The 26,470-nt window shown below is 47.4% G+C and overlaps 1 protein-coding gene across 4 annotated transcripts in view; it reads left to right on the top strand.

Annotated features, from left to right (window-relative positions):
* LOC119391025 (CUE domain-containing protein 1) overlaps positions 1–26,470 on the top strand; it is a 166,035-nt gene that overhangs the window by 53,506 nt on the left and 86,059 nt on the right. For all 4 annotated transcript variants that reach the window (XM_037658729.2, XM_049415021.1, XM_049415022.1 and 1 more), the window contains exons 5-6: positions 5,284–5,488; positions 12,286–12,336. In XM_037658729.2, the coding sequence (XP_037514657.1) occupies positions 5,284–5,488; positions 12,286–12,336 (256 nt within the window). The remainder of the gene's footprint in view (positions 1–5,283; positions 5,489–12,285; positions 12,337–26,470) is intronic.

The following is a 26,470-nucleotide window of genomic DNA, read 5'->3' on the forward strand; positions in this document are numbered from 1 at the left end:
TTTTTCTCAACTTACGACCCTGCTTACCACGCCGCCAGTGTTGGCCCACTTCGACCCATCAGCAACCGAGGTCTGCACTGACGCCAGTGGGCATGGCATAGGAGCAATGTTATTGCAACACCAATGTGGACACGACCGTGTTATAGCCTATGCAAGCCGACTGCTATCTCCCGCCGAGCGCAACTATTCAATCACGGAGCGCGAGTGCTTCGCTCTTGTGTGGGCAGTCGCCAAGTTTCGTCCATACATATACGGGCGCCAATTCCGTGTCGTCACCGACCATCACGCGCTCTGCTGGCTAGCCTCACTCTAGGATCCCACAGGACGACTCGCTCGCTGGGCTCTACGCCTGCAAGAATACACAATCTCTGTAACGTATAAAACAGGGCGATTGCATCAGGATGCGGATTGTTTATCCCGCTACCCTGCGGAGGAAGCAACCGACACTGACACAATCGCAGACGTTTCTTCTGTGTCGCAGCTGCTCAAAATTGGCGAAGAGAAACACCAGGATTCTTCTTTATGAGCCATTATTGACCAACTTGAGTCAACGCGTCGAGACGAAACTCTACGAATGTATCTCGTCAAAGACTGGATCCTATACCGCCGCAACCTCGATCCACTCGGCTCCGACTTACTCCTCGTCATACCAGCACACCTGCATTCGACTGTCCTTCACCAACTTTATGACACTCCCTTGGCGGGCCACTTGGGCATTTCCCGCACGTACGACCGTGTACGTCGTAGTTTTTTTTTTTTGGCCTGTACTTGCCCGTTCTGTATGACGCTATGTCACCGCTTGTGAGCCCTGCCAGCGCCGCAAAAGGCCGTCTGCCCTTCCAGCTGGATGCCTTCAGCCGATCGACGTTCCCGCTGAACCTTTTTTTCGAGTTGGTCTCAACCTGCTTGGTCCTTTCCCACTCTCCAGCTCCGGAAATAAATGGATTGCTGTCGCCACAGACTACGTGACGCGGTACGCTATCACACGAGCGCTTCTGACGAGTTGCGCTACCGACATTGCGGACTTTCTGTTGTACGACGTAATTTTAGTGCACGTAGCCCCACGCCATCTTCTCACTGACCATGGCCGCACCTTTCTCTCAGCTGTCGTTAAAGAAATCTTGCGGTCTTGCAATACCAAACAGAAGTTTACGACTTCGTACCATCCACAGACGAACGGCCTCATGGAGCGCCTCAACAGGACCATAACCGACATGCTCGCGAAATACGTTGCGGCTGATCACCAGGACTGGGACATTCATTTGCCACATGTGACGTTCGCCTACAATTCCTCGCGTCACGACACTGCCGGCTATTCGCCATTCTGTCTCCTATACGGACGAGAACCCGCACTATCCTTGGACACTTTGGTGCCCTCCGCCACCGAATATGCCGCCGAAGCCATCGCCCGCGCCGACCACGCGCACCAACTCGCCCGTAATCGCCTCGAGGCCTCGTAGGAGCACCAAAGACAGCTCTATGATTGTCGTCATAGAGACGTGCACTTTTCCCCGGGTTCTCTTGTGCTTCTCTGGTCTCCCACTCGGCGTGTGGGGCTTTCTGAGAAACTCCTGTCACAGTACACTGGACCATACCATGTCGTTCGCCAAATCACTGACGTTACGTATGAGATCGTCCCAGCCGATCCAACAACGTCATCGTCACCTACGAGCGACGTCGTTCACGTGTCTAGGCTCAAGCCTTATTACCCTCCCTCGACCACATCTGTGTAGATTAAGCACCGAGACGGTGCTTCTACAGCCGGGGGGTTATGATACTACCACACAGCCGCCGCAGCGTGGCTGCGTGAACGATGAGGAAGATGACGTCGCTTCTCTGGTTGTTGCTGGACTGCCGCCATCTTGTCCACCCTGCGCTGTTTTAACTATTTAATAAATAGTTATTAAACAAGCTACCCGTAACAATATGTAAGGCATTACGTGTACTTTCTTGATGCGACGGCTGATGACGATGAATAATTATGACTGAGCCTTTTCTAATGGGTTGGAAGCATTAAAGGACCCACTAGTTACGTAACTCACATCGTGTGACGCCCGGTAGTTATTTAGCTCTCCCACCACGCTAACATAGGTCAACGTGAGAAAGAGAGGGACAGGGAAAGAACTTTATTGAGACCCTTAGGAAATGCATCATGGGAGCATTATGGGCTTCCTTAGCAACCTATAGAAGTGCACTTGCGAGGAACCCACTACGCTATAAATGATCATAATTTTTTGAAGTAGGGAAGCCGCCACCATTTCATTTTTTTTAATTCTGCGGAGAATCGTGGTACCCGCTAAACACCTTTAAGGCATTATGTGCACTTTGTTGATGCTGTGGCTGATGACGATGAATTATGGCAGAGCCCTTTGTAATGGGTTGGAAGCATTCAACAACCCACTCGTTGCGCAATTCGCATTGTGTGACGCTTGGTTACAAAATTCGCGTTGTGTGACGCTTTGTTGTTATTTTACTCTTCTACCATGCTACATCACGTGTTAATGTGGTTCCTTCACAACATGAAGCCTGTATAGGGTCTTTTTGCATTGCAGTTTCAAGCACCGGCATGGCTCTGAGGTAGAACACTGGGCTCCTACGCAGAGGGCCCAGGTTCGAACCTCGTTCCATCCTGGAAACTTTTTCTTATTTGCTTAAAATGTACTGATGGGCTAGTTGATGAGCCATGATTCTCGAATAGGCAGCGCACAAAAGGGCAACGAACACGTACACAAAAAAGACGCAAACACAAGCGCTGTATTTCGTATTTTTTTTTCTTATTTCGAGCGATAGTGGTTACGGACACCGGCGGCGGCAGCGAGCAACTACGGCGCCAAAAACGGACCTTGTTGTGATCTCATAACAGCTTTCGCTGTAAAAACGGTCTTGTGGTCAACTGACATGCGCGCCTGGAGAAAAGACGTGCTTCGCTGCAACACAGTGGTGACATGCGGGCAGCATGTCACCTGCTCCTCGCAGCATCAGCGTGTCGTGATGCGAGCATTCATCCATTCTTTCTGGTAAAATAAAGTATTTAGTAATGACCAGTGTGACAGAATTCGCGATGTGTTCTGGTTGGAAAAGATGATCATTGAAGTTTTCAAACTGAGTTTTCGAAGTAGGCGTTGCAGGTACTCCGCCAGCAGTGCAAGGGCGCAAATTGCTGGAACAACCGCCATTCGGAGGTTCGCATTCATCGCGAGTTCCGTCAGACTGCCCCTTGTTAATTTCTCTATTTTCCGGAAAGAATGGGTAAATCACGACGCGCTGACGTTCAGAGAAGCATGCGTCATGCTGCCCACGTGTCACCGCTGTGTTGCAGTGAAGCACGTCTTTTCCACAGTCGCACATTTCAGCTGATCACGAGATCGCCTTTTGTTTAGTTTTTTTCTTGTGCTGACAGCAACGAGACTGGGATGCTTCACTTGTCACTCATTAGTATCGCTACACTGCATTGCCTTGTGGCTCCTAAGGGCCATCGTTTCTGCAGATTTGTGGCTAAGTCGGGATCAGGGAATTGGCACATGGCACCCAAAGTTTTCGAATTAACCAGGCTGGTACTGATCGCCGCTTCAAATTATCCACTCAAATTTACATTGCAAAATACGGGGCCAAAGAAATCCATCTAATTATGCGGGATTTCAAAATAACAGAGTTCGAAATAATGAGGTTTTACTGTATTACCCTCACATCGATTCATCATTTTTTAAGTTTAAAAGCTTGTTATACAGGTTTATATGCTCTAAGTAGAGTAAATTTTAAAACCTAACGTATTTTACAGGTTATCACTAGCATTCTACCGAAAGTAAATCCAGCTATTACTCGGAAGTTGTTTCCACTTCCCTTTGGACCAAAAAGAATGACGTATGCGTATGCCTTGTTTCAACTTTAAAAGTATTGCGCTGGTTAGTTAGTGGCAAATATGCTCATTTTTCTTTATAATATGTGATTCAAATTATTCGAATTCGCTTCGAAATTCGCTTTGACCAAATCACTATTCGCTTCAAATTTGCTTCGGACCTAAAATTTACTATTCGAACAAGCCTAGATTTTACCATCCGTACGCGGTGGTCTGCGAAATGCCTACATTGTGCCGGAAGTCTTACGCTGGCCAAACGAGACACTGCCTCAACGACCATCTGTGAGAACACCAAGATGGGAAGCTATTCATAGTGCCAAACGTGGCTCGCTCAGAGGCACACAAGTCCTGGTATTCTGCAGCTAGGGAATCTTGTATGTACTATGTGATGATCAAAACAAGGCCCTTCTTCTATGGTCGTTGACAAGGAGCTGAGGTTCATCTGTGAACAATCACCTTCCAAGTTCTTTTAGCCCTTGGACACCTGTGCAGCAGCAGGAGTCACTCCTTCCTTCCTTCCCCTTCACAAGGTGCATGAAGCTGGTCCTCTTGGCTTCCTGTTCAATATGATAAGTTCATACCAACTAGCTCATGCGCGCACCTCCACTTGCCAGTAAGACCAATCTCATACCATGTGCAACTTCTGATGTGGAATACAGTAAAAGAAGTTCAACACAAACAACTCTGACAACAGAAGCAAAATCAACTTGCTGGCACGTTTTCAAGATAGTGTTCTTGGCATCCAATCATATTTACTAATGGTCAACAAAGCCAGCCATCCAAGGTTATCACGGTCGGTTCCAGATGTGCAAAATGTTCTACTAGGTAAGCAGCCAAACTTCAGTCGTTTGGCTTTACCAGTAACCCAAACCTCGATATAACGAATTATCGGTTATAACGAAGTAAATGAATAGCCTTGGTAATACACACAGTGGTTCGAATATACGTTTATAACGAATTTTCAGATATAACAAAGTTATTTTCGTGTCAAATGCGACTTTGTTATAATGAGGTTTAAGTGCACTTCAAGATGCCAGAGCTTGAGGGTTCACAGTATGCCAATCAGCATTTTTACCAACATGTGCAAAGGCACAGTAATTTATGATTTGTAATGAGCCCCCTTGCTGATAAATTGTATGGGACTGTCTGTCTAACTGTGTGGGACAGTCACGGGAAACAAATCCCCAGACACCCAAAAATAGGTGAGAGCAGCACGGTTGCTAGACATGAATTGCACCATGTCTTACAAGCTTTAAAGTAAATACTGGATAGATAGCTGTCAGTGCTGGTAGTTTTGCCCTAACAAAACTTATCAAACGTTTATGCATACCTTTTCACTGTCTGATCTCCTTTAAATACAATATGAATTGGTCAAGAGTATACAGTATTTGAAGTACCACGTACAAGTGTGTGTCCACATGGTGCAGGCAGTGACCACGGGAGAGCTCAGTACGGCCATGTTGCAGCAGCGCATGGCCGAGAATGTGCGGCAACAGCGCCGCCTCTCCTCGGGCGCAGCAGAGGCCGATGCACAGCTTCTGGAGGATGAGCGCATGGCCATTCTGCTGCAGAACCAGGAGTTTGTGCGACAGCTGCAGAGCAACCAAGACTTCATCCGCACGCTCAACCAAGGTGTCTAGCAAGCAGCACCCTACATCGTATTGTCACGGGAAGAGCTTCTTTTTTTGCATTTTACTGATGTCTCTCGCTGCACCCATCAACGCTACAACTACCATATTACAGTCGAACCTCGTTAATACGTACCCGCTTTAAAGCGTACTAACGGTTAAAATGTAGTTGCGACGAATCCCCGACCGAGTCTCATAGAGCCTGATGCATTCGCTGGCCGCTTAAGCCGTAGTGCTTCGTCTTACGCCTACCGGTTAGTGCATACCCTGTGTACCGCGATAACTTTTTGTGGCATAAAATTTTGCTGCGCCGCTGAACTTCCGGACGCCAGTAATGTGCCGCCAAAGGTTTTCCGTCTTTTCGAGACGTGCGTAGATCGGTCGATCGCTGATTCGGACTTGCGCGCAATTGCGGCGACGCCTTTGCGGGTAAGCATCAGGAAAGAACGAAGGTGAAGCGGCAGCCACCAACGAACGCGCCAGAATGTCTTATCGCCGGCAACCTTATCACAATAGGTATCTTCAGATATCTGCTTGGGCACGCGTGCAGCGCAGCACTACCTTAAGCCTACTGCACGCCTTTAATAGGCGACAACCTGCACGCACTGGGTCGCCGATTCCTCCCGCGTCGTTGTGCGGGGACGTGTTCAAGTGCGTGCCGCTTCGTAAAAACCAAAGCAGCTCGCTGTTGCGGAGTTGAGCATTGCTGGTCGCGGGCGACGCGAAACCTCTTTGCATTGACGCTATCACGCTAAACGCAAGCGTACGGCACAGCAAGCGTAGCGCTGCTGTAACCATACTGCACGCTTTTATTGGGCGACCACCCAAACGCGCTTCCGTCCACTGCCTGGACCGCTAGAGCGTCGCGAAGTGCGCATCGCTTGCAGGAAGTTCGTCATCGCGCGTTAACCGAACAAGCTACTCGCCGCATCTGTGCACGATCTGGAGCGAAGTGGGTACGAAGAACACTCCCACGACAAATGCGCGCGTGCGGTACAGCAAGCGGCCCGGCAGTGACGGCGTGAGCCAAGAAGGCAGCGCGCTGCATGCAACTAGCCAGGAGACGATCGGCTCCACGCAGCCGTACCGCGTTTCACTGGAACTGTGTCAGTTTTCGTTTAGGAGCAGATCGCGGTACAGACGCACGCACTTATATCGCCTAAAGCCGACACTGTCCGTTCTGTCTCTATGTCGGTCACTGCGTATACCGGACCCTGTAATAGTTCTGAAATGCTCCTTGGCGTCGCCACCGCGCGCTGTCGGACGGTCGTGCGAGAGTACCAAAATCTTTTCTCCACTTTGGCAAAGAGGAAGAAAAGGCTTTGCAATGGGTACTTTAGGCAATATTTGCTGTGGCACTGTATATATTTCTTTGCTGGCGGTGATGGCGTACGCGAGGAGATGCAGATTTTTACTTGGTGGTTAATGCGTACTACCGTTTAGTGCGTAGTTATGCGGCGTGCCCGGCAGGTACGCATTAACGAGGTTCCACTGTAATCACCTCTTTGGCTCGATGTGATGCACTGCATCTTGTAAAGAATGCACTACACCATTTTGCACAATGATTTGCCTAAACATAAAGCAAAGTTTCATTTATCACCAACAAAATGTGGAGGCACAAAGAAATGAGTACAAGAAATAACAGGACTGGTACCGACTAACAACTGAACACTGCATCCCAGGTAACTTCAGGCGCATGCACGAGTCCCATTGATAAGCACCAATGACCTTTAGAATGACCAACGACCTTTAGTTATCAAGAGCTGTCTAAAAAGTGCGATTCGTCGCGATATAAATTCAATAACGGCACGTTAACACACTGGGCACTCTTCTTTATTTATGCAGAAAGCCTCCAACAATTTTTTGGCCACCTCATTTGACTTTGACCAGCTCCAGCAAGTTCGGGTCACTACACATCTGTAATGCTTGTTGTTTAACCTTGGCAAGATTCAAATCAGTAGGGACAAAGTTCATAGAAATTGCTTGTCCACTTGAAGTAGAACAGGGCTGTTCGCTTTGAAGAAATCTACAACAATTCTAGTGCCTGTCTTCTGACGAACAGGAGCTTTTGTCTTTATGAGGCTACCTACACCTTCCAGAAGACAGTGTTCGCGGTCCTCTTCCCCCTAGAGTCGTCGTGGATTTCTTCAAAGAGAACAGCCTTGTTCTACTTCAAGCAGACAAAGAGGCTGGTTTTGTCGCCAAGCCATGAGTCACCTTCCACGAAAAGGCAGGATAAGCAATTGCTAAGAACTTTGTCCCTACCGATTTGAATCTCACCAAAGTTAAACAACAAGCAGTACGGATGTGTAGCGACCTGAACTTGCTGAAGCTGGCCAAGGCAGCGAAAAAATGTATGGGTACTAGTCTAACGGCGTTTTTTTGCCCTCGAGACCCACAAGTTGGAAATGCCCTTCGATGCTTAATGTCCTCACGACCGTGCTGGTCGTATCGACCTCGTGCAAGAAGGACTCGCTTAATTTTTAATAAGCACACTCTAAAAACGTTAAGAGAGGCATTGCAGCAATGTGCTTCTATTTGGCGCTAAGCAGATCTTGTGAACACACGATGGATGACAGTTTCGAATATCAGGTGTCACGTCTTCACTCGGCTGGTTTCGCTTGCTCAGTCATAACTAGTGTTGGAGAGCTTGCTCAAGAAATTGAGACGTATGCGCAGAAGGATGGAACCTACACAGTGTAACAAAAGGCCGGAAATGATACCCTCTATGCATAAAGTTGCCCACGACCTGAAGAAGGTTGCGAGCAGACACGATGTTGTGCAGTGCTATTTTCCGCCCCTAACAAGCTCTCTCGACTACGCAGCCACGTTTCTGAGCGCGGGGATAAGGCCGCACGTGACATACAGCATGTAAAACCGTATTGCCCTTGTGTAGTTCAATAAGGTTGAGAGCTGGGCTAGTTGTAGCGAGTGTCGTGTCCTTTCTGTTTCTTTTGTCCCCGTCGAAAGTGCGCTACCTAACCATATAGGCATAATGCCCTTGTGTAGTTGGGGTGGTTTATGAAATAGCCCTTAGCTGTGGTAGGACATGCATCGGCCAGACTGGTCAATGTTTAAATATCCTGCACACCGCATTTCCACCTCCTAAAATGGGGGTGTTGTACTTGGAGCATGTTTAGAAGTTGCTTGGCGAGCGTGAGTGCGAGCAACAGCCACCGATCGTCATCTTCCTGACAGTGCAGCGTCTGTCATTCGCATTCAGTAAAGTCTGATTAAGGTACTTCCCTGAACACTGTTTCTGGATTACACTTGCCTTCGCACTGCAAGTCCTGCACATGTGCACCCTGCTTTTTCGAAACCAGGTTGCTCGGGAAAAGTCGCAACCAGGTGGCCAAAGTATCGTTGCAGGCTTTCTGCATAAATGAGAAGGGTGCCCAGTGTGTTAGTGTGCCGTCGTATTGCACTTTTTAGACGACTCTGTATAACTAAAGGTCGTTTGTCAGTCTGCTACGGTGCTTATTAATGTGACTCGCGCATGCGCCTGAAGTTACCTGGGATGCAGTGTTCAGTTGTTAGTTGGCACCAGTCCTGTCATTTCTTGTATACTCGTTTCTTTGTGTCCCCAAATTTTGTCAGAGCATGCACCAACTAGCCCAAGAACGTGTTTTATTCATTTATCGCTTAATTTGACATATCTGTGCAGTCCACCAATAACTTTATATGTCTGCAGTAGACTACCTTTGAGGTGAATCTGAAGAGACCGTGAAAATTTTTTCGTGTTGTCAGGAGTTGGGCTTATCAGAAGTGTGCCTGAAAAAGAGTACATGCCAAGTGCACCCAAATATGTTGCTTGAAAAAACTGCATGAAGTAGACTTGCAATACGAGGAGAATGACAAAAAAAAAAAGCATTTATTTAGCTCAACTTAACAAAAACTTCGGGGTGTGTGAATATTCGAAATTTCGAATATTTGCTAATAGTGTTTGCTATTCGATTCGCACTGGAATTTTACTATTCGAACCATTCGAACTTCCCCAAAACAAATACAGTCGTCCGACTAAAAGTGCCCCCTTCAGGTTTTCAATATGCTTCACCTCGTTACACTCTCGTATTGCAGCAAAGCTGCCTTTCAAGCTCCGTTACGGTTGCAAGTGTATTAACTCAAGAAAACGCTGGTTCCAACACGGAGATGAAAGATGTGGCAGAGGTGGGGGCTCCATTAATGCTGTTTTGGACCCGAAATTTGGGCAGGAAGTCCAAAAAATTGGACGCCGAAGCTTTTTACCATCCAAAATTTCAGATGTTATTATATATCGACGTCTACGAGGCAGATTTGGAACTCCGGACTTGAAGGGAGCACACCCTTGTCCATCACATCAGTTGGGCTTCCACAGAAGTTGAAAGAGGAGGAGAGGCTGAGGAAATGGCATCGTTGCCTACCACATGTAAAGCGTTGTCGGCAACACTTTGGTTGCACCAAATCATGTACATAAATACAATTCGGCCTCTACATTGAGCTTCAACCTAGCGAAAAGAAACACCTTCATGTTGCTATCACATAAGAATGTGCTTAGGAATCCTCTCTAACTTTTTTTCTGCAATTTCGCTTCAAAGTATTTGAAAAATATTCTAGAAATATTAGAAAAATATTCGATTCGATTCGCACTCACAGTTCAATATTCTAATTCGCTTTGCACCCAAAATTTTGCTATTCGCACAGCTCTATAAAAACTATGTCTTCAAATACCGTACTTACACAAATCTAACGTACACCCATTTTCGTGGGCTCGAAATAAAAATGTGCATTAATGTATTATTACCAGATTTTAATGATAAAAAATGGTGACATGCCCTACGTTGCAGACTAGAAAAAAAAAAAAAAGGAGGGACAAGCACTTTTGCCTTCAAAAAGTAAAGTGATCTTAAAGGGCCCCCAAACCACCTCCGATACTTTTTCAAACATTTCAAGTAAACACGCGCATCATGTGCAGAATGCAACACGTGGCAGCGCTACAAGCCACTCCACAAATTCCAAGAAACAATTTCTTCTCTCCGGGCCCTTCCGGTGTGCCTAGTGACGTGTGTGACATCAGCGTGTTGAATCTATGATGCGGTATGCAGGCAATGCTGTGATTGGTCGAACAACAACCTACGACTTCCGGTTAGTCTGCAAGCAGCTGCCCGCGCTCCTTGCTGTTCTTCGCCGTGTTGCCCGCATGTGCGCGCTTGTGAATTGGCAACTGCGGCCGGTAACGCAACTGCCAAATCTCTAGCGTACCAGCACAGTCACACCTCGCGGTCTGATAAGCTGTGCGGACTGAATCCGACAGTGTTTTGCGATTGCTTTCACGCATCAGTGCTTGGCTGCAAAAGCGCCGACAGGAAAAAAAACGCCAGGCCTGCGCAGAAAGCGCAGCACAGTCACAGCGAAAGCTCGAAGAGCATCATTTCTAGAGCCCGTTATAAACTCTCTTGTGGCTACTAATACAACTACACTAGCAACGTACCCACTACGCCACAAATCATAATTTTTGTGAAGTTGGGAAGCGCCCACCACGACGTTACTCGTCATTCTGCGGCGAAGTGAGGTACCATCTGTAGGGCATTATGTGCAGTTTCTTGATGCAATGGCTGATGACGGTGATGAATTATGACTGAGCCTTTTGTAATGGGTTGGAAGCTTTAAATGACCCACTAGTTACGTAATTCGCATTGTGTGACACTCGGTCGTTATTTCACTCTCCCACCACGCTTTACAACATACGCTAACGCGAGAAAGAGATAGAGAGAGGGGAATTAACTTTATTGAGACCCTGAGGAAATGGATCATCGGAGAATTATGAGAGTTATGGCAGAGCCCTTTGTAATGGGTTGGAAGAATTCAACAACTCACTCGTTGCGCAATTCGCATTGTGTGACGCCATGCTACAGAATTCGCGTTGTGTGACACTTGGTTGTTATACTCTTCTACCACGCTACACAACATATGTTAATGTGGTTCCTTCCCGACATGGAGCCTGTATAGGGTCTTTTTGCAAAGCAGTTTCAAGCACCGGCATGGCTCAGAGGTTGAATACTGGGCTCCTACGCAGAGGGCCCAGGTTCGAACCTCGTTCTATCCTGGAAATTTTTTCTTATTTCGTTTTCTTTCTTATTTTGAGCAATAGTGGTTACGGACACCGGCGGCGGTGTCCGTAAACGCTGTAAAACGAAAAGACTCGACACGTGTCACCGTACGGGTCCATCATGTTGGCTATCCTTTGAAGGCGTGCACGCAACACAGGGTCTATACCGGCACAATTCGTACGAACACGGGCCGACACCGCAACAACAGTGGTTAGTTGAGAAGCACGGTTCACGGAGTTGCGGCAACCGAAGTGCCTGCGGTTTCGAAGAGCGCGTCAGCGATCACAGTATGTCACGTGAGACTGGGAGGGGCACTCGGCGAGGAGGGCAAAGCGGCTTGGGGAGAGGAGACCAGCAGACGAGTGGAGGGTAGCGAAGGAAAGAGTGAAACGAGCGATCGCATTGTTTTGATCAATTGCATGTAACTCTGCTATTACGGCACCGTTTCGAAGAATTCTCATGGCTATTTGGTTGCCGTAGACTCGTGCACAATTGTCACGCCACAACTAAATTTCGACCGCTGGGTGGTTTGGGGCCCTTTAATGCAAGACTTAGGGGTCTGAGAGTGGCACTCGTACTGACTGTATTGGTAAACCTGCGATTATGTGTGAGCCATCTTTTTTCACTCAGTGTATTGACCCTCCGAAAGCCTTGTGTGCCACGTGTGGCTTTGCTCTGGGTGACGTGGTGCTGCTTTTATTCTCCCTGCTCACAGACATCCAGAGTCAGGAGATGGAGCGCAGTGCTGGATTGGTCCCTGATGACGGTGCGCATGCATCTTCTCACTTCCACTTTTTACACTGTCATCAATGATTGTGACCTTTTATGTTTGTTTATATATGCCCACACTAAGTCACTTGTCCGTTCTCACATTTGTACGTTTTGGTGCTGCCATCTCGGCAGTGGTGGCGAATCTTACGAGGGAGTGTCTTGAACAACGCGCACTCAGTTCGGTTCATCCAACACGCAAAACCTTTCTACTAGGGATGGGCGAATATTCGCGCGTATAGAATATTCAAACGAATATTACAGTATTCGAATTTGCTTCGATACGAATTTAGATTATTCGAGATTTCGAAATGAACGAATAATGTATACATTTGACTGCACATGATGAGGTGAGATTAAGAAGTTTGTAGGTATAACGTGGCAGCAGAAAGCACAGAACCGGGTTGATTGGCGGAACATGGGAGAGGCCTTTGCCCTGCAGTGGGCGTAGACACGCTGATGATGATGATGATGATGAGTCCCCTGTAAAGGTGGTTTCACTGCAGCATCTAGTTGCTGTGCCGTGAAACAACCCATCCAGGGGAAATCTGCACTGCCGCAAAACCACATTTCAAGGTTAAATGTACATACTTTTTTAAGTTTAAAAGCATGTTATATGAGCTTATATGCGCTAAGTATAGTAATTTTCAAATTGTAACGTATTGCACCACTTATAACTTGCACCCTACTGCTATTCAAATCTTGATACTATTCAAGACTGCTTAACCTCTTTGAGTTTTTCAGACCCTTTTCGTATGCGTAATTCTCAGGCGCTAGTTCAGTTCCTCTCAGAGGAGAACCCCGGCTCTTGTAAGGCCTTTAGTATGGATATTGAAGACCTGTATTATTCTTTGCCGCATGAGGACTTGTTAAAATGTGTTAATGAATGTATTAACGAACAAGAGCACCAGACGGTTTTCATCGAAAAATGTGGTGTTTCTACCGGGGCATTTCTAGAAACCTTTCCATGTATTTAAAGTCGACGCTGGTAGGTTGGAAGGAAGGCGTTTATGTGCAGAAGTCAGGGATATGTATTGGTTCTAAAGTTGCTCCGGTTCTTGGTGATTTATACCTTAGCAAGATTGACAATCTTTTGGAAGGCGCCTTAGGTAATTCGGTTATTAAGGTTTTTCGTTATGTGGACGATTACTTGATTTTTTGTAGTGGTGAGGACTTTGAAAACGTGGTAACCTCAGTGAGTGAAAATTTTGAATTGAATGGAGGAGGGCTGAGCTTTACTAAAGAGGTGCCTCAGAATAATGGAATACAATTTCTAGACATTTCCATGGCGTTCCAGAAGAACCACGTGTGCTGGCAGTATTCTCCTAGATCGTCGAAACCGCTGTTAAATTTTTCGTCGAAGCACTCGAAGGTTGTAAAAAACGGCATCGCCATGTCTTGCCTTAAGTCAGCCCTCACCAAGTCGTGTGAGCACAAAATGAGTGATAGCTTTAACGCACAGGTTACGCGTCTTTTAGATGTAGGGTATCCTCGTGATGCAGTAGCCATGGTCGCTGAACGTTTAAAGAAGTCTATTGTATTAAGTCCTAGCATGGTTGCAGAAAGCGATAGGAAGAAACGTGTCGTAGGTATACCGTACATTCATCGCGTATCTCACAGGCTAAAGAAAGTAGGAAGTAGATACGGCGTTAATGTTGTTTTCACGGCTGCCAATAAGCTAGGTAAGATTTGTGCCGCTGTGCAGAGGAAGAATGAGGGAGTAAAAGACAAGAAGCGGACCAATACTTGTTTCGTAAAACACACCAACAAATTCACTGATTGCCGTACGAGTGTGGTGTATAAGATCCCTTTCAGCTGCGGCCGCTTCTACGTAGGACAGACGGGCCGATGCATCAACCAGAGATTGTTGGAACATAAGAGATCGCTAACAGGAGGCTCACCTTCTAATCTATCTTTACATTGTCGAGATTGTAAGTGCACGCCAAAATTTGATGAATGCGCAGTGTTGTACCGGCATAGAAATGAAGAAACGCGCCTGATGATTGAAGCATGGCATATCGAGAATAGTGGTAGCGCATGCGTGAGCCAACCGTCGATTAACTTGCATAAAGATGAAATCAAATGCCTTAACAGTTATCTTCCACGTAGACCGCCACGCGTGCCGGATTGATAGGTTCGCCTGTTGCATGGGCATGCGCAGATAAGTTTTCGTGCCTTCTTTCTTTTCAGCCGTTGTGCGTCTCTTCAGTTGTTAGTCGGCGTTTGTGGTGTCCTGACTTCTTCCTTGTGTCCGTGTTTGCACGCCCTGTCTTTTTAGAATGAGTACTTACCAACTAGCTCAGCTCTCTGTTATTCTAAGCTGCTTCCACTTCATTTCAAACCAAAAAAAGTGACATTCACTCAGACCTAGTTCCAATCCTAAAAAATATTGTGCAAGGGTCAAGACAAAAATGCTCATTTTTTTTAATACAGTGAAACACGGATATATCGAACCCACATATATCGAATTTTCGGCTATATCGAACTCGTAAATTATCCCCTTGAAAATCCTTTGTAAAAGTATAGAAATTCGCACGGTTATATCGAACGGTATTTTTACCCGCCATCGGATATATCGAACACCGCGCGAAGCTGGATGGTGCGCTTCGGCACTCGCTACGCCCCACGACCTTTGCGGCACCGCACCTCCGCCGACACCCGAAACGCTCGAAAAACGTGAAGGCGAGAGGGCTCAGACTGTACTGCTGTTGGGCGCGTTCTCCAACTTGCGGAACAGCTTCTCTTTTTTTCTTCTTTTTTTCTCTCTCTCTTTCTCATGCTTTCTCTGCGTTACTGTCGGCTCGGAGAGCAGGAACGAAGGAGCCTCCTCCTTTCGCCTTTTCTTTCTTTTTCTTTTTTGTTGCTGTTTTGTGAGTTTTGATCAGCCAACCACCACCTGCGCCTTTCGTATTTTCTCAGCCAACCACAGCTCGCACCTTTCGTACATCGCTGCTGCCCTCGCAGGTAGCCCGGGTAGCCATCGCCGCCATCGCGACTGATCGCGAGTGCTTTGTTGGTGGAGTTCACTTCCGTGAGTTGTCGCATACCACCGCATTCCTCTTTTGCGTACGTGCTCACCTGTGATCTCAAAAACATCGAGCTAAGTTTCTGCCGGCCAACACGACAGCGAAGCTACAACCGCTCCACCAGGCCATCATCAAGTCCTTCAAGGTGGGCTGAAGGTTGACCTGCTTGGTGCCATTCAAATGGTGACGGGCACCTGGCGAGACGTGAAGACGGACACAGTGGCCAACTTCTTCTGGAAAGCAGGCTTCGTGACGGCGGAACTTGCGAAAACCGGTGAAGACGGTGACGACGAGCACATAGACGACGCGTTTCGTGAGTTGTCGTCCCTCTTCCCGGCTGCCATTCCACCCGAAGTGTCTGCGGACTATTTCGTTGAAGCGGACTGCAATGTTCAGGCTGTTGCGAGCCTCGCTGACGAGGACATTGTGGCTGCGGTCGCAGGGACCCAGGATGCCCAGGCCGACAGCTCAAGCGGCGATGAAGATCGTCCGAACGAGGCGGTGGCTACACGGGCATACTCCGCCGCTGAAGTGGCGGCAACGTTTGGCTTGATTCGCCGTTTTTGCAGCGACATGGAGGGAACCGGGCTGTTGCACCTGGACAGCCTCGATAAGGTGGAGGCCAGCGTCCTCAACCTCATTTCGAAGACGAAGAAGCAGGCCAAGATAAGCGATTTTTTTTGCGCAAATACAACATTCTGTTGCATCATGTGTGTGGAATTAGTTGTCATTCTTGAATGTGCCGATTGTAGGTGATCGTCCACCACTGGTAAGGTATCCGGGCCTATATTTTTTATATCGAATTTTTCATATATCAAACTAATTCGCGATCCCCTTCGAGTTAGATATATCCGTGTTCGACTGTATGCCGCAAATACTATTCGAACTATTTGATTTGAAATTATTCGCCCAAATCACCATTCGCTTCGAACCTCACTATTTGCCCATCCCTACTTTCTACAATACATGGATGATCGCTTTAGCATAATCAAGGAGGAGGCACTTATGGTGTTTACAGAGCACCCAAATGCCATGGATGTAGCAGATGCACCTTAGAGGAGGAGGAGCGGCATGGACCCTTCCTCGACGTCAAGCGTTAAGGAATAAGCATGTCGTTCAGCATCTGCAGAAAAACACCCACACCGGTCGCTATTTATATTTTAAGTCTGTGAACCCTGCTTCCCACAAAAAAGTCTGCAGTCACCTCCCTTGTGAGTCGTGCGAAGAAATTTTGTGAAAAGCCGGAAGACTTCACTGCCGACATACAGCATGTGCATCGGGATCTCTGCCAAAGTGGCTACCCTGACTCATTTGTGTATTCTGTGGAACATTCACTAGAACGTTCTGCACATCCTGCAACTCGCTCCCTAGGAAATGTGCTTCTGTGCCGTATGTTCCTGGGATCAGCGAGCACCTTGCATGTGTTTTATGCCCCTATGTTGTTCGGGTAGCACACATGCCAACAAACAAGTTGAGGCATCCCCTTGTCAAATTGAAAGACAAGCTGCCAAAGGAAAAATTTCCAGGTGTTGTCTACAGCATCCCGTGTGTAGCCTGTGGTGTAAGTTACGTCAGCGAGACAGGCAACTTTCAGCTAAGACTAAAACAGCCCATGTATGATGTAAAAAAAAAAGGTTTCATCGAACACACTGGCCGAACATGCAGAAGCAACTGGTCGCGAAATTGACTGGGATAAGGCAAGGATAGCAGAAAGGGAAAAGAACTGGACTTCTCGACTTTATCTCGAATCTCTGATGATCCAGACAACGGTGCACGCGTTTGAGTGTAATGACGGCAACTTCTCACACCACACGTGTACGCACGTTGCCTATGTGATATGTTAAAACATACATAACTGGACATTCATTTTCCATTGTGAATAAGGCTCTTCTGCGGGAGCTAAAATGGCTTGCTTTATGTGAACATTCATGGTTGGCTTTAATTTAATTTTGATTGTCGTTGTTGGATGCCGGGGTTGCGAACCACTTCTTTAATAATATAAAGTTAGTAGCTCATAAGAGTAACATAACAGTGGGATAAGCGGCTTACGGTCTGTCTCCGCATGAAACTTCAACCCGATGAGATAGTCTTTGAACTTCTTGTAGGCCTATGTGATGGCAAGGGCCTCCTTTTCGATCTGGGAGTGTCCCTTCTCCACCTCAGTCAACGACTGTGGAGCGTAGGCGACAGCTCATAGGCTTTTGTCCTCCTGGCGCTGCATGAGGACTGCTTCAGCAGTCAAGATTGTCTCCTTTCTCTGGCATAGAGTGCCAGCACCGGGTGTGACGTGAGGCAGTCCTTCACCTCTTCAAAAGCACGCCGATGAGGATTCTCCCAGCTGAACGGAACGTCCTTGTGAAGTATCTCTCTGGACGGTTCTAGTGGATACAGGTATAGATGGCTGGAAGATGGCGGAAGACTAGCGATAGTAGGAGGCCATCGGGACCTCGATAGCAAAACGGTGCTACGAGAGCCCAAAACAAACAGAGTCTATTTTTTCCGGGTCCCCATCTTTCAGTCCCTAGGCATGACACCCCAACACACAAAGCAGTTAGCTATTAGCAGTTAGCTATTGACATTGTGACACTCCTCCCCTCTGAAGACAAATAACTACAAGAAGTACCTAGGCACTGGTTTTCTCGACATTTTGCTGTATCGCAGCATTGGTGGGCAATGCGCAGCCACGGACGTGTCATTGCCCAAAAGCACACCACGGTCGCTTGCAGTACTGGCGCTGTTTATGGCACAGCCACTTTCAGGCGAACTTGTAGACGGCTCATCAACCTCTTGCTCCGGCATGTCCTTATTGAAGGAGAGGAGGCTGCTCCTGTTGTGGTATGGCCGCAGCACTAGCAGGGTGAACCGCGTCTGTTTTAGAAGTAACCGGCGGTCTTGTCAGCAAGACGCAAGTGGTCACCGTGCTGGTGCCATACGGATCCGTCGTCGAGAATGACGCGGGCTGACGGCGGAGTGACGTCGACAACATATGCCCGCACCGACGATGCTCCTTGACAGAAGTCCTGCGTATACACGCTCTCTCCTGGTTGCAATGACGGGCCTGCCAGGATGTTCTGTCGGCGTACAACTTCTCCTTAAGTTGCCTTATAAGTACCGATGTCTGCAAGCTTGGCCACAAGACATCCAGCAGTGTCTTGAAGGCTCTTCCTGTCAGGACTTTGCATCGTGGCCGACCCGTTACTTCGTGAGATGTAGTCCTGCAGTGGAATAAAAACCTGGACAGTTGCGTTTGGAAGTTGCCCGACCCAGATTTCTTGAGTTTGTTTTTTTCAGTCTGTACCACTTGCTCCGCGGCACCGTTGCACGCAAGGTTATACGGCGGTACCAGCATGCAGTGTATTCCATTTCGAGTCAGGAACTCGAGGTACTGTGCACTGGTAAAAGCAGGACTGTTGTTTGAAGCTATTATGTCGGGAAGGCTGTGCTGGGCGAATGCCATTCTCAAAGTGTAAATGGTAGCATCTGCAGATGTAGAAAACACAGGGAAGACTTTTCGATCCAGTTCGAGAAGGCATCCACTATAGCCAAGAATGTATGCCCTATAAATGGTTCCCCGAAATCAATGTGAAGCCCAGACCAGGGTCGCTATGGAAAAGGCTAGGGTGTCTGCTGCACCGGCTGGGCAGCTCGATGTTGAGTCTTGCATGTAGTACAGCTCTTCACATTGTTTGCAATGTCATTGTTAATGCTTGGCCACCAGACAGGGCTCCTGGCAATCAGCGTTGCGGAGTTGCCACTCCGGAATTGGAATGACTCGGGAATCATTCCACATTTTCACGACCCCGGAATGGAATGGGGACAACGCTTGGAGGACTGGAATGGGAATGGAATTACATCTTTTTCCAAAAAATTTGCAGTGGCTTAGCTCGGCTATGCCAAAATATATGTAGCGTTAGCAAAGGTTCAGCTGGTTATTCTGAGCTTTCCAGATTGTCTAGGATTAGCTTGATTGTCATGCTTACTGCTGCTCCAATGACACACATTCGGCCACATCGTTCAGAACCGGTAGACCTGGCGGCATGGCCGGGTAACGATACCCATTGGTAACGCTAAAGAGCGGAATGTTCTGCTTAACGAGAAATTTCTTGCACGTTGTACAAACCCGCGCCACGGTTTCACCCCACTCAGGCGCCGCCACTAAACTCAGTGTTTCACGCATGGCACTACTTAGCGGCGTCAAGTCTTTCATGTGCCATAGTCTTTCACACACGTCGCACACGTATCCAAACGGATTGTTTACGAAGTCCGTCTCGAAGGTCCGAATCACACTGGCGCTTTCGCCATGTTTCACAGTATAGGCAGTCGATCGGCGAGCCTTGACGCCATCGACGGCGTCTTGTTGTTGCTGCTGCAGAGGTGGACGGGCACGTTGCTCAGCATCCTGGCGACGCCGCTTTGCTAGACGTTCCTCCCTTTCCTCCAATGTCTCCGCAGCACGTTTAGCCTTCCTCTGTTTATTCTTCGTACACTGAACTGCTAATTGCCAGGTAACTACTTCGGGATCCGATGACATAAGCTTCTCGGCACTTCTGCGCCGTTGAGCAGCATTTGCGCTCTCCTTCTCCATGGCGTTACCCACCTGCAAACGCCAGTCAGAGGCACTATCAAGCGGCACCAGCGCATTGACAGACGGCGACTGCACAACAAAGGCGAATGGCCGCGCGCGCCATGGCTACGACGTCACCCCTCTCAAATGCGCAGAGCAGCAGCAGCAAGTCGCGCGCGCCGGCGCCAGTCTGTCTGCCCGGCTACGACGCCACTCGTCCCGCTCTCCGCCACCAGCAGCGGCAAGCCGCGCGCGGCGGTGGCGGAGAGCACGTGAGATGCCGGCTCCGCACTCATCCTCGCGCATTCGCAGCACGGCTCATGATGACCCACGCGAAATCGGCTCCGGCTAGGCAAATGCAGCTAACGCTACAAAATAGAGCACGTTATCGTTTACGTGCTGTTCTTCAAACTTCAAGCATTAGTAAGTCAGAGCCTCGAATTTAACAGTAAAGCAGCATTTTTAAAATGGCTTGGCTGATTACAAGCACGGTACATTTATAAGCAACAGGCCTACTACCATTCTGTCCTTATATAGACTGGGTTGCTTCGAGGTTTGTTGCTCTGAAGCCTCGACCTGAGAGCTGGTCAGCCCGCACTCCCACTGCTCCAGGGTGGGATTATTTCATTATTATCGTTATCTTTTTTCTCTGCATCTTTTCTTCGCTCGGTTGCTTCGACTCGGCACATACCCGCGTTCGCATCGCCGAGCAAAGAGGACATTGCGGAGGAACGTATTTTGCTACACCCTTAATTGCTACTACTGTAATATCATGCTCAAATTAGTCATGTAGGCCTGAGTACATGTTGTTTCGATGTCGAAGGCCGCAATGCGTTCTCTAGGTCCACCTTCATTTAGCCAGAGCTAAGGGTAGGCGTAGTGTAAAAGTGTGAACGATCTGCAAATTTGTAAAAGAGAAGCCGAGGCATAAGTTAGCGTGTAAACAAATGCATTATCCCAGCAAATACCGAAGGGAGAAACGAATTATCCCTGCGCGTTGGTTTCCTTTGATACCCTCACACGAAAGTGGCGAATACTCTGTGCACAGCCTGATCTTTATCTCACGAGCAGTTTAGTATCTGACACATGCAAATAACCTTTGCGAAAAGGAAGACATTGCATACCTGCGCACAGGTGAACACAGAAAGTTCTCCTCACCCCACCCATGCTTGCAAGGCGCGCTTGACAAGCGTGACTGCTGACGAGCAGTGCGGACCAGTGTGGATGCAAAGGCACAAGGTGCCCGAACGGTGCACTGTTCCAACTAATACTAACAGATCTAGAGGGTTTTGTTCCCCATTAACTAAATCTTAGTTTTCTCCATATTTACGACCGCTTCAGATGCGTGGCAAAACTGATTAGTCTTCTTGAATGCTACTTTTGTCAGCATAAAAATACGATATGTCGTCATTTTGCCATTAACGCATTTAAGCTTGAACAATATTAAAGCATCACCATTCGTTCAAACATGCTGACCATGCAAATACAGTAGATTGCGGGAGAACTGCCCCTATGGGAATTAGTAGGGTGCTTGTACTGCACGACATATGTCACCAACCTACTATCCCTCGACCTTGGTAACGTGTTTTGCGTACTGTTGCAGTTCTTAATGCATCTGATGACATCAGCTTTATGGGGCGTTCATTCTTAACCTGATAAAACTATCAATCAATCAACCAATCAATCAATTAATAAAGATTTATTTTCAGCTTCAAAAACACTCAATGAAGCTTGGTGGGTACAGACAAAAAAGCCATAGATCAGGTTTGACAGGGTCCGTACCCCCGGGCTTGGCAAACATGGCATACAGAGTGTACAGAGAGGCAAAACGGGCACATGGCAGTTCTCTTCACTGGTACATCATGAATAAACTAGTAACTGAAAAAAAGGCAAGTCGTAGATCTGTACACAGCAGCGAATGAAAGAAAATATGTACACAATAAAATAAAAGAAAAAGACACTGGTACAGAAGATTGACATGCACTCAGGGGCGTAGCCAGAAATCTTTTTCGGGGGGGGGTTCAACCATACTTTGTGTATGTTCGTGCGTGCGTTTGTATGTGTGCGTGCCTATATACGCAAGCAAAACTGAAAAATTTCGGGGGGGGTTTGAACCCCCCCAACCCCCCCCTTGGCTACGCCCCTGCATGCACTCGATACACACGCTTTTATCATTACACAGATGCGAATTACGCACGCGAAACTGTTACGTATGTTACTCGGAATTATTAAGTAGTAATACGGTAGCTGGTATTTTAACATCTGAGTTCCGTAACTTGTTCGCGTTCTGGGCAACCTCCAGACTTCACGGACCCTTAAAGTGCGCACATGTTGAGCGCGACTTAGCCCAGACAATTCTGTGAAAAATATGTCGTTTTTCGTAGCCGATGTGTAGCGTTTGTTTAGATTGTGCGATAGAGTTCATTCACTGGAAATAAGTTCAGAGCCTTGAAAATTGGCTCCGTGTGTGCGTCATATGCGGCACTAACGATGTTTCGAATGGCTTTCTTTTGAAGTTTGTGTAATTTCTGGATGTTGGTTTTGGTGGTAGTGCCCCAGACTAAGTAACAATGAGATAAGTTAGACAAAAACAATGACTTGTAAATTAACAACTTTGTTTTGTGGCAGGACGTAACGAAATTTGCATAATATTCCTGCAATTTTTGAAAGTTTATTTAAGGTGGCATTCACTTAATCTGTCCATGTCATATGTTCTTCAAAAATGACTCCCAGGCTCCTAGCAACGCGTGATAATTCTATAGTTGACGTACCTAACTTTAGACTGTTTGTGATATTCAGTGCTTTGTTCTGAGGCCGAAATAAAACAGCTTTCGTTTTTGCCGCGTTTAATTTCAAGGAGTTGGCGATACTCCAAGTGTGAATTTTACTTAGCATTACGTTGCCTTTTTCTATGAGGTTTGAAGGGTCACGTCCTGTAATAAAAATACTTGTATCGTCTGCGTAAATGATAACTTTAGTGTTAGCACAAATATTTACTATATCATTCACATATATATTAAACAGCAATGGACCCAAAATGCTACCCTGAGGCACACCAGCATTAACTGGTTTGAATTCGGATACAAAACCATTAATAGTGACTTGCTGGGGACGATGGTTAAAGTAAGAAATTAGAAGTTTTAAGAAAGTACCTCTAAAGCCATAATGCTGCAGTTTCTCGAACAAGGAATAGTGGTTAATTGAATCAAATTCTTTTGAGTAGTCAATGAATATGCCTAGTGTACAGAGATGATCTTCGAAAGACTGCAAGATAAGCTCTTTTTGGCTCAGAAGAGCGGTCTCAGTTGAACATCCCTTTCGGAAACCAAACTGGCTAGGCGTAATAATGGTGTGCTTCGTTGAAAAACTGGACATGCGTTTATATATCAATTATTCAGTGCATTTAGAAAAGACGAGAATAATTGAAATTGGCCTGTAATTGGAGAAGTTATTGATGTCACCACCTTTGAGTATAACAGTTACCTTTGACATCTGGAGTTGTTTGGGAAATGCAGTGATTCCACTCCTGCGCCAACTGCGCCAAAGTGCGCCAAATTGTATTTACTGCGCCATCCTGATAATATCGACGAAAATTGCGCCAAACTGCGCCAAAGTCTCGGGTTTGGGGGCGTCTATCACCGGCAATTGCACCGCCGGCGCATCAGAACATGTGCAGCTCGATCTTGGGGCTACCAATAAAGTCGCAACCATGGACCAAGAATTATTCCGCTCAATAAATAGCGCTCGCGCGTGCTTTCCGAATAAGCCACGATGCCGTGCACGGTGCCGTCGCAGCTTCTGTTCTGCAAGTCGGCTCGACAGCAAAACGCGCTCTCCGCAGAGACTCGCGACGTCTAGGCCTATCGGTAGCGAGAAAGTGCGACGGCGATTCATCGGCGGACGTCGTCTGTTCCAGAAACGCTGCTGATAGCTCGTTTCAAGCGTCGCACGGCACGTAAGGAAAGCAATGTTCAGTAATAACTACATGAGTGCCGCTAAAATGTCTGTCACTTCTGTTTCCGGACATCGCGGAATGAAATCTGGGATCGCTAGCAGTATATATATGGGACAATATCGAATTTTACTTGCTTTGCGTTTATGGAAGAGCACGCGAACGGTGGAAACGCGTTGACACTTTTCCTCAGATATATTTTATCCATGGATCTTCATCCGGAAGAGCTTTTTCGTAATTCCTTCCGCCAGCACGTCCGAGTTTGTAATCACTCTGCGGTAAATACCCCCTAAAAGGCCCTGCCCTTTCGAGCTCACGTGCTAGAGTTCCAATTCGAATTTTTTGCTTGCTTTTTTAAAAATGTCATCCTTCACCGACACCGCATCCCACATCTGGTGACCCGGACGTGATGTGGGATCAGAAGGTTGCGTGTTCACATCACGTCCGGGTCACCAGATGTGGGATGCGGTGTCGGTGAAGGACGGATCCCAACATAAAACGAAACGATGTTTATTAACGTAGTAGCAGCAGCAGGGCAAGCATGCCGATGCTGCGCTTCGAAAGGTTAGAGAAACAAACATGCAACCAAGCTTGGTAGCTTGGGTTATATAGCCAGCAGTGGTGACGTAAGCCTCCGGTGAAACTGTGTGGCGCTGTCTTTTATCGGAAGCGTGTGGCGGCAGGTAGCTGTGTCACGCCGGGCTAATCAGTGACGAGACGGAGGCTGCGTAGGTCTGTGCGCAGTGGTCGCCACACCACCATTCCGCAACACTGCTGGCAATCATCTTGCTCTTCTCAATACCAGGGTGGCTGGCATGAAGCACGCCAAGTACCTGGGCCAGCAATTTTTTCGGAATCGCAACCCTTGATCCCCGTAGTAGACAGCCTTGATGGAGACTGAGTTCTGCACTTCTGGCATTGAAGGGGTTCCACTCTGATCCCGCTGGGAGGCTTTCTCCTTTCAACACAGATAGGACAACATGGCTCAATACTGGATCGTCCCTTGTGGCTCGTGCTACAACAGCTGGTGAGAGGAGTTGTAGATATGCCTCCTCCAGCATGAATATCTCGGCAGGGCGAGGACATGCAGTGCAGTCGTTGGGCAGCGGCAGTCTACTGAGTGCATCGGCATGTCCGAGCTCTTTGCCAGGTTTGTAGACGAGTTTGTAATTGTAAGTGAAGAGCTTCAGAGCCCACCTTACTACTCTTGGCGAAGCTTGCACAGGAACAGGCTTGCCGGCACCTAGAAGTCCAAGAAGCGGCTTGTGGTCAGTGTGTGCTTCAAACGGTATGTTCCACAAGTACTGGTGAAAAGTACGGACTACTGGGCGAGTTGGTAACTCATCGTAATGCTGTGGTGTGCGAAAGAACGAAAACACGAAGGAAGGCAAACGAAACATGGCGCAAACTATCAACTGAAAATTTATTGAAACACCGAACACATATATATGTTCACGGTTAGATGAACCCCTGTTAAAAACACGTGTACACACAGAGATTGTCTCAATGACACGCTTCCAGAAAACTTATCTCCGCAGCAAGTAATGTGACGGAGGGCTTCGCGACACATGCATCACCAGCTTTATTAATGAGATATGCTTCCTCAATTTCATGCGCTACCCTATCTTGGAACCTCGATTCCACCGTCGTCTCAGCGAACTGTGGTGCACAGCCGCATTCTCTGCAGTGCAAGGAAAGGTTAGAGCATGGCTGTCCCTTTAGTGAAGTTTTATGATCCAACAGCCTGTTATTAATACAACGCCCAGTTTGTCCTACATAATGCTTCTCGCACAAAAGCGGAATGTCGTACACCACACCCGTGGCGCATTCAACCTCTTTATGCTTTACCTTGCAAACGCCCTTGTCTTGCTCCCCGCCCTTGACCTTCCTGTCTACAGCCGCGCAAATGCTGCCTAAACGGTAGCCAGCCGAAAATAAAACATTGCATCCGTACCTTCGCACTCAGGGAGCCACGAGATTGGAACTTGGAAGTCATCGTTACCATACTAATGATGGGAATAGGTGCGGTCACGAAAGTGTTAAAGGGACTGACAACTGTGCAGAGTGTGTGATTAGATGCTGGTAGAAATGAAAACACCGTGAAATATAGCAACAGATTCCAGCATCCTTTTCTCATTGTGAGTGGGGTTTACATTTTTAAATCGTGTTTAAAACTAGCAAAAACTGATATGTCGCGCAGCCAAGCCAACGAGCCTTGAAGCTGGATTATGAAGCCGATCACTTTGCTGTACGTGGTTGCGTAGTCTAATGTTGTCATGCGTGCCATAATTAGTCCTAAAAATTAGAGTATATTGTCACGTGGTCGTGACGTCGACGAAGACAGCAGTCGGCGTTTGTAGGATGAAACTGTTTATTTGGCCGAACTTGTGGCCGGAAAATGAGAACTAGAACTACAGCAATGCACGCTGTACAATGATAGCGGCGAACAGGGCGTCGTCCGTCGATCAACTGACAAGCGCTCACGCGCGTCGGCTTTTATACAGGCGCTATCGAACTTTCCAGCAATATCGCTGGTGGCGGCGTAATCTCTAGACAAAGTCCGGTTATTGATGGTGACTCTCGCCGTGCA

Source organism: Rhipicephalus sanguineus, chromosome 4, assembly GCF_013339695.2.
Source record: "Rhipicephalus sanguineus isolate Rsan-2018 chromosome 4, BIME_Rsan_1.4, whole genome shotgun sequence".
In the NCBI taxonomy this organism is placed as follows: Eukaryota; Metazoa; Arthropoda; class Arachnida; order Ixodida; family Ixodidae; genus Rhipicephalus; species Rhipicephalus sanguineus.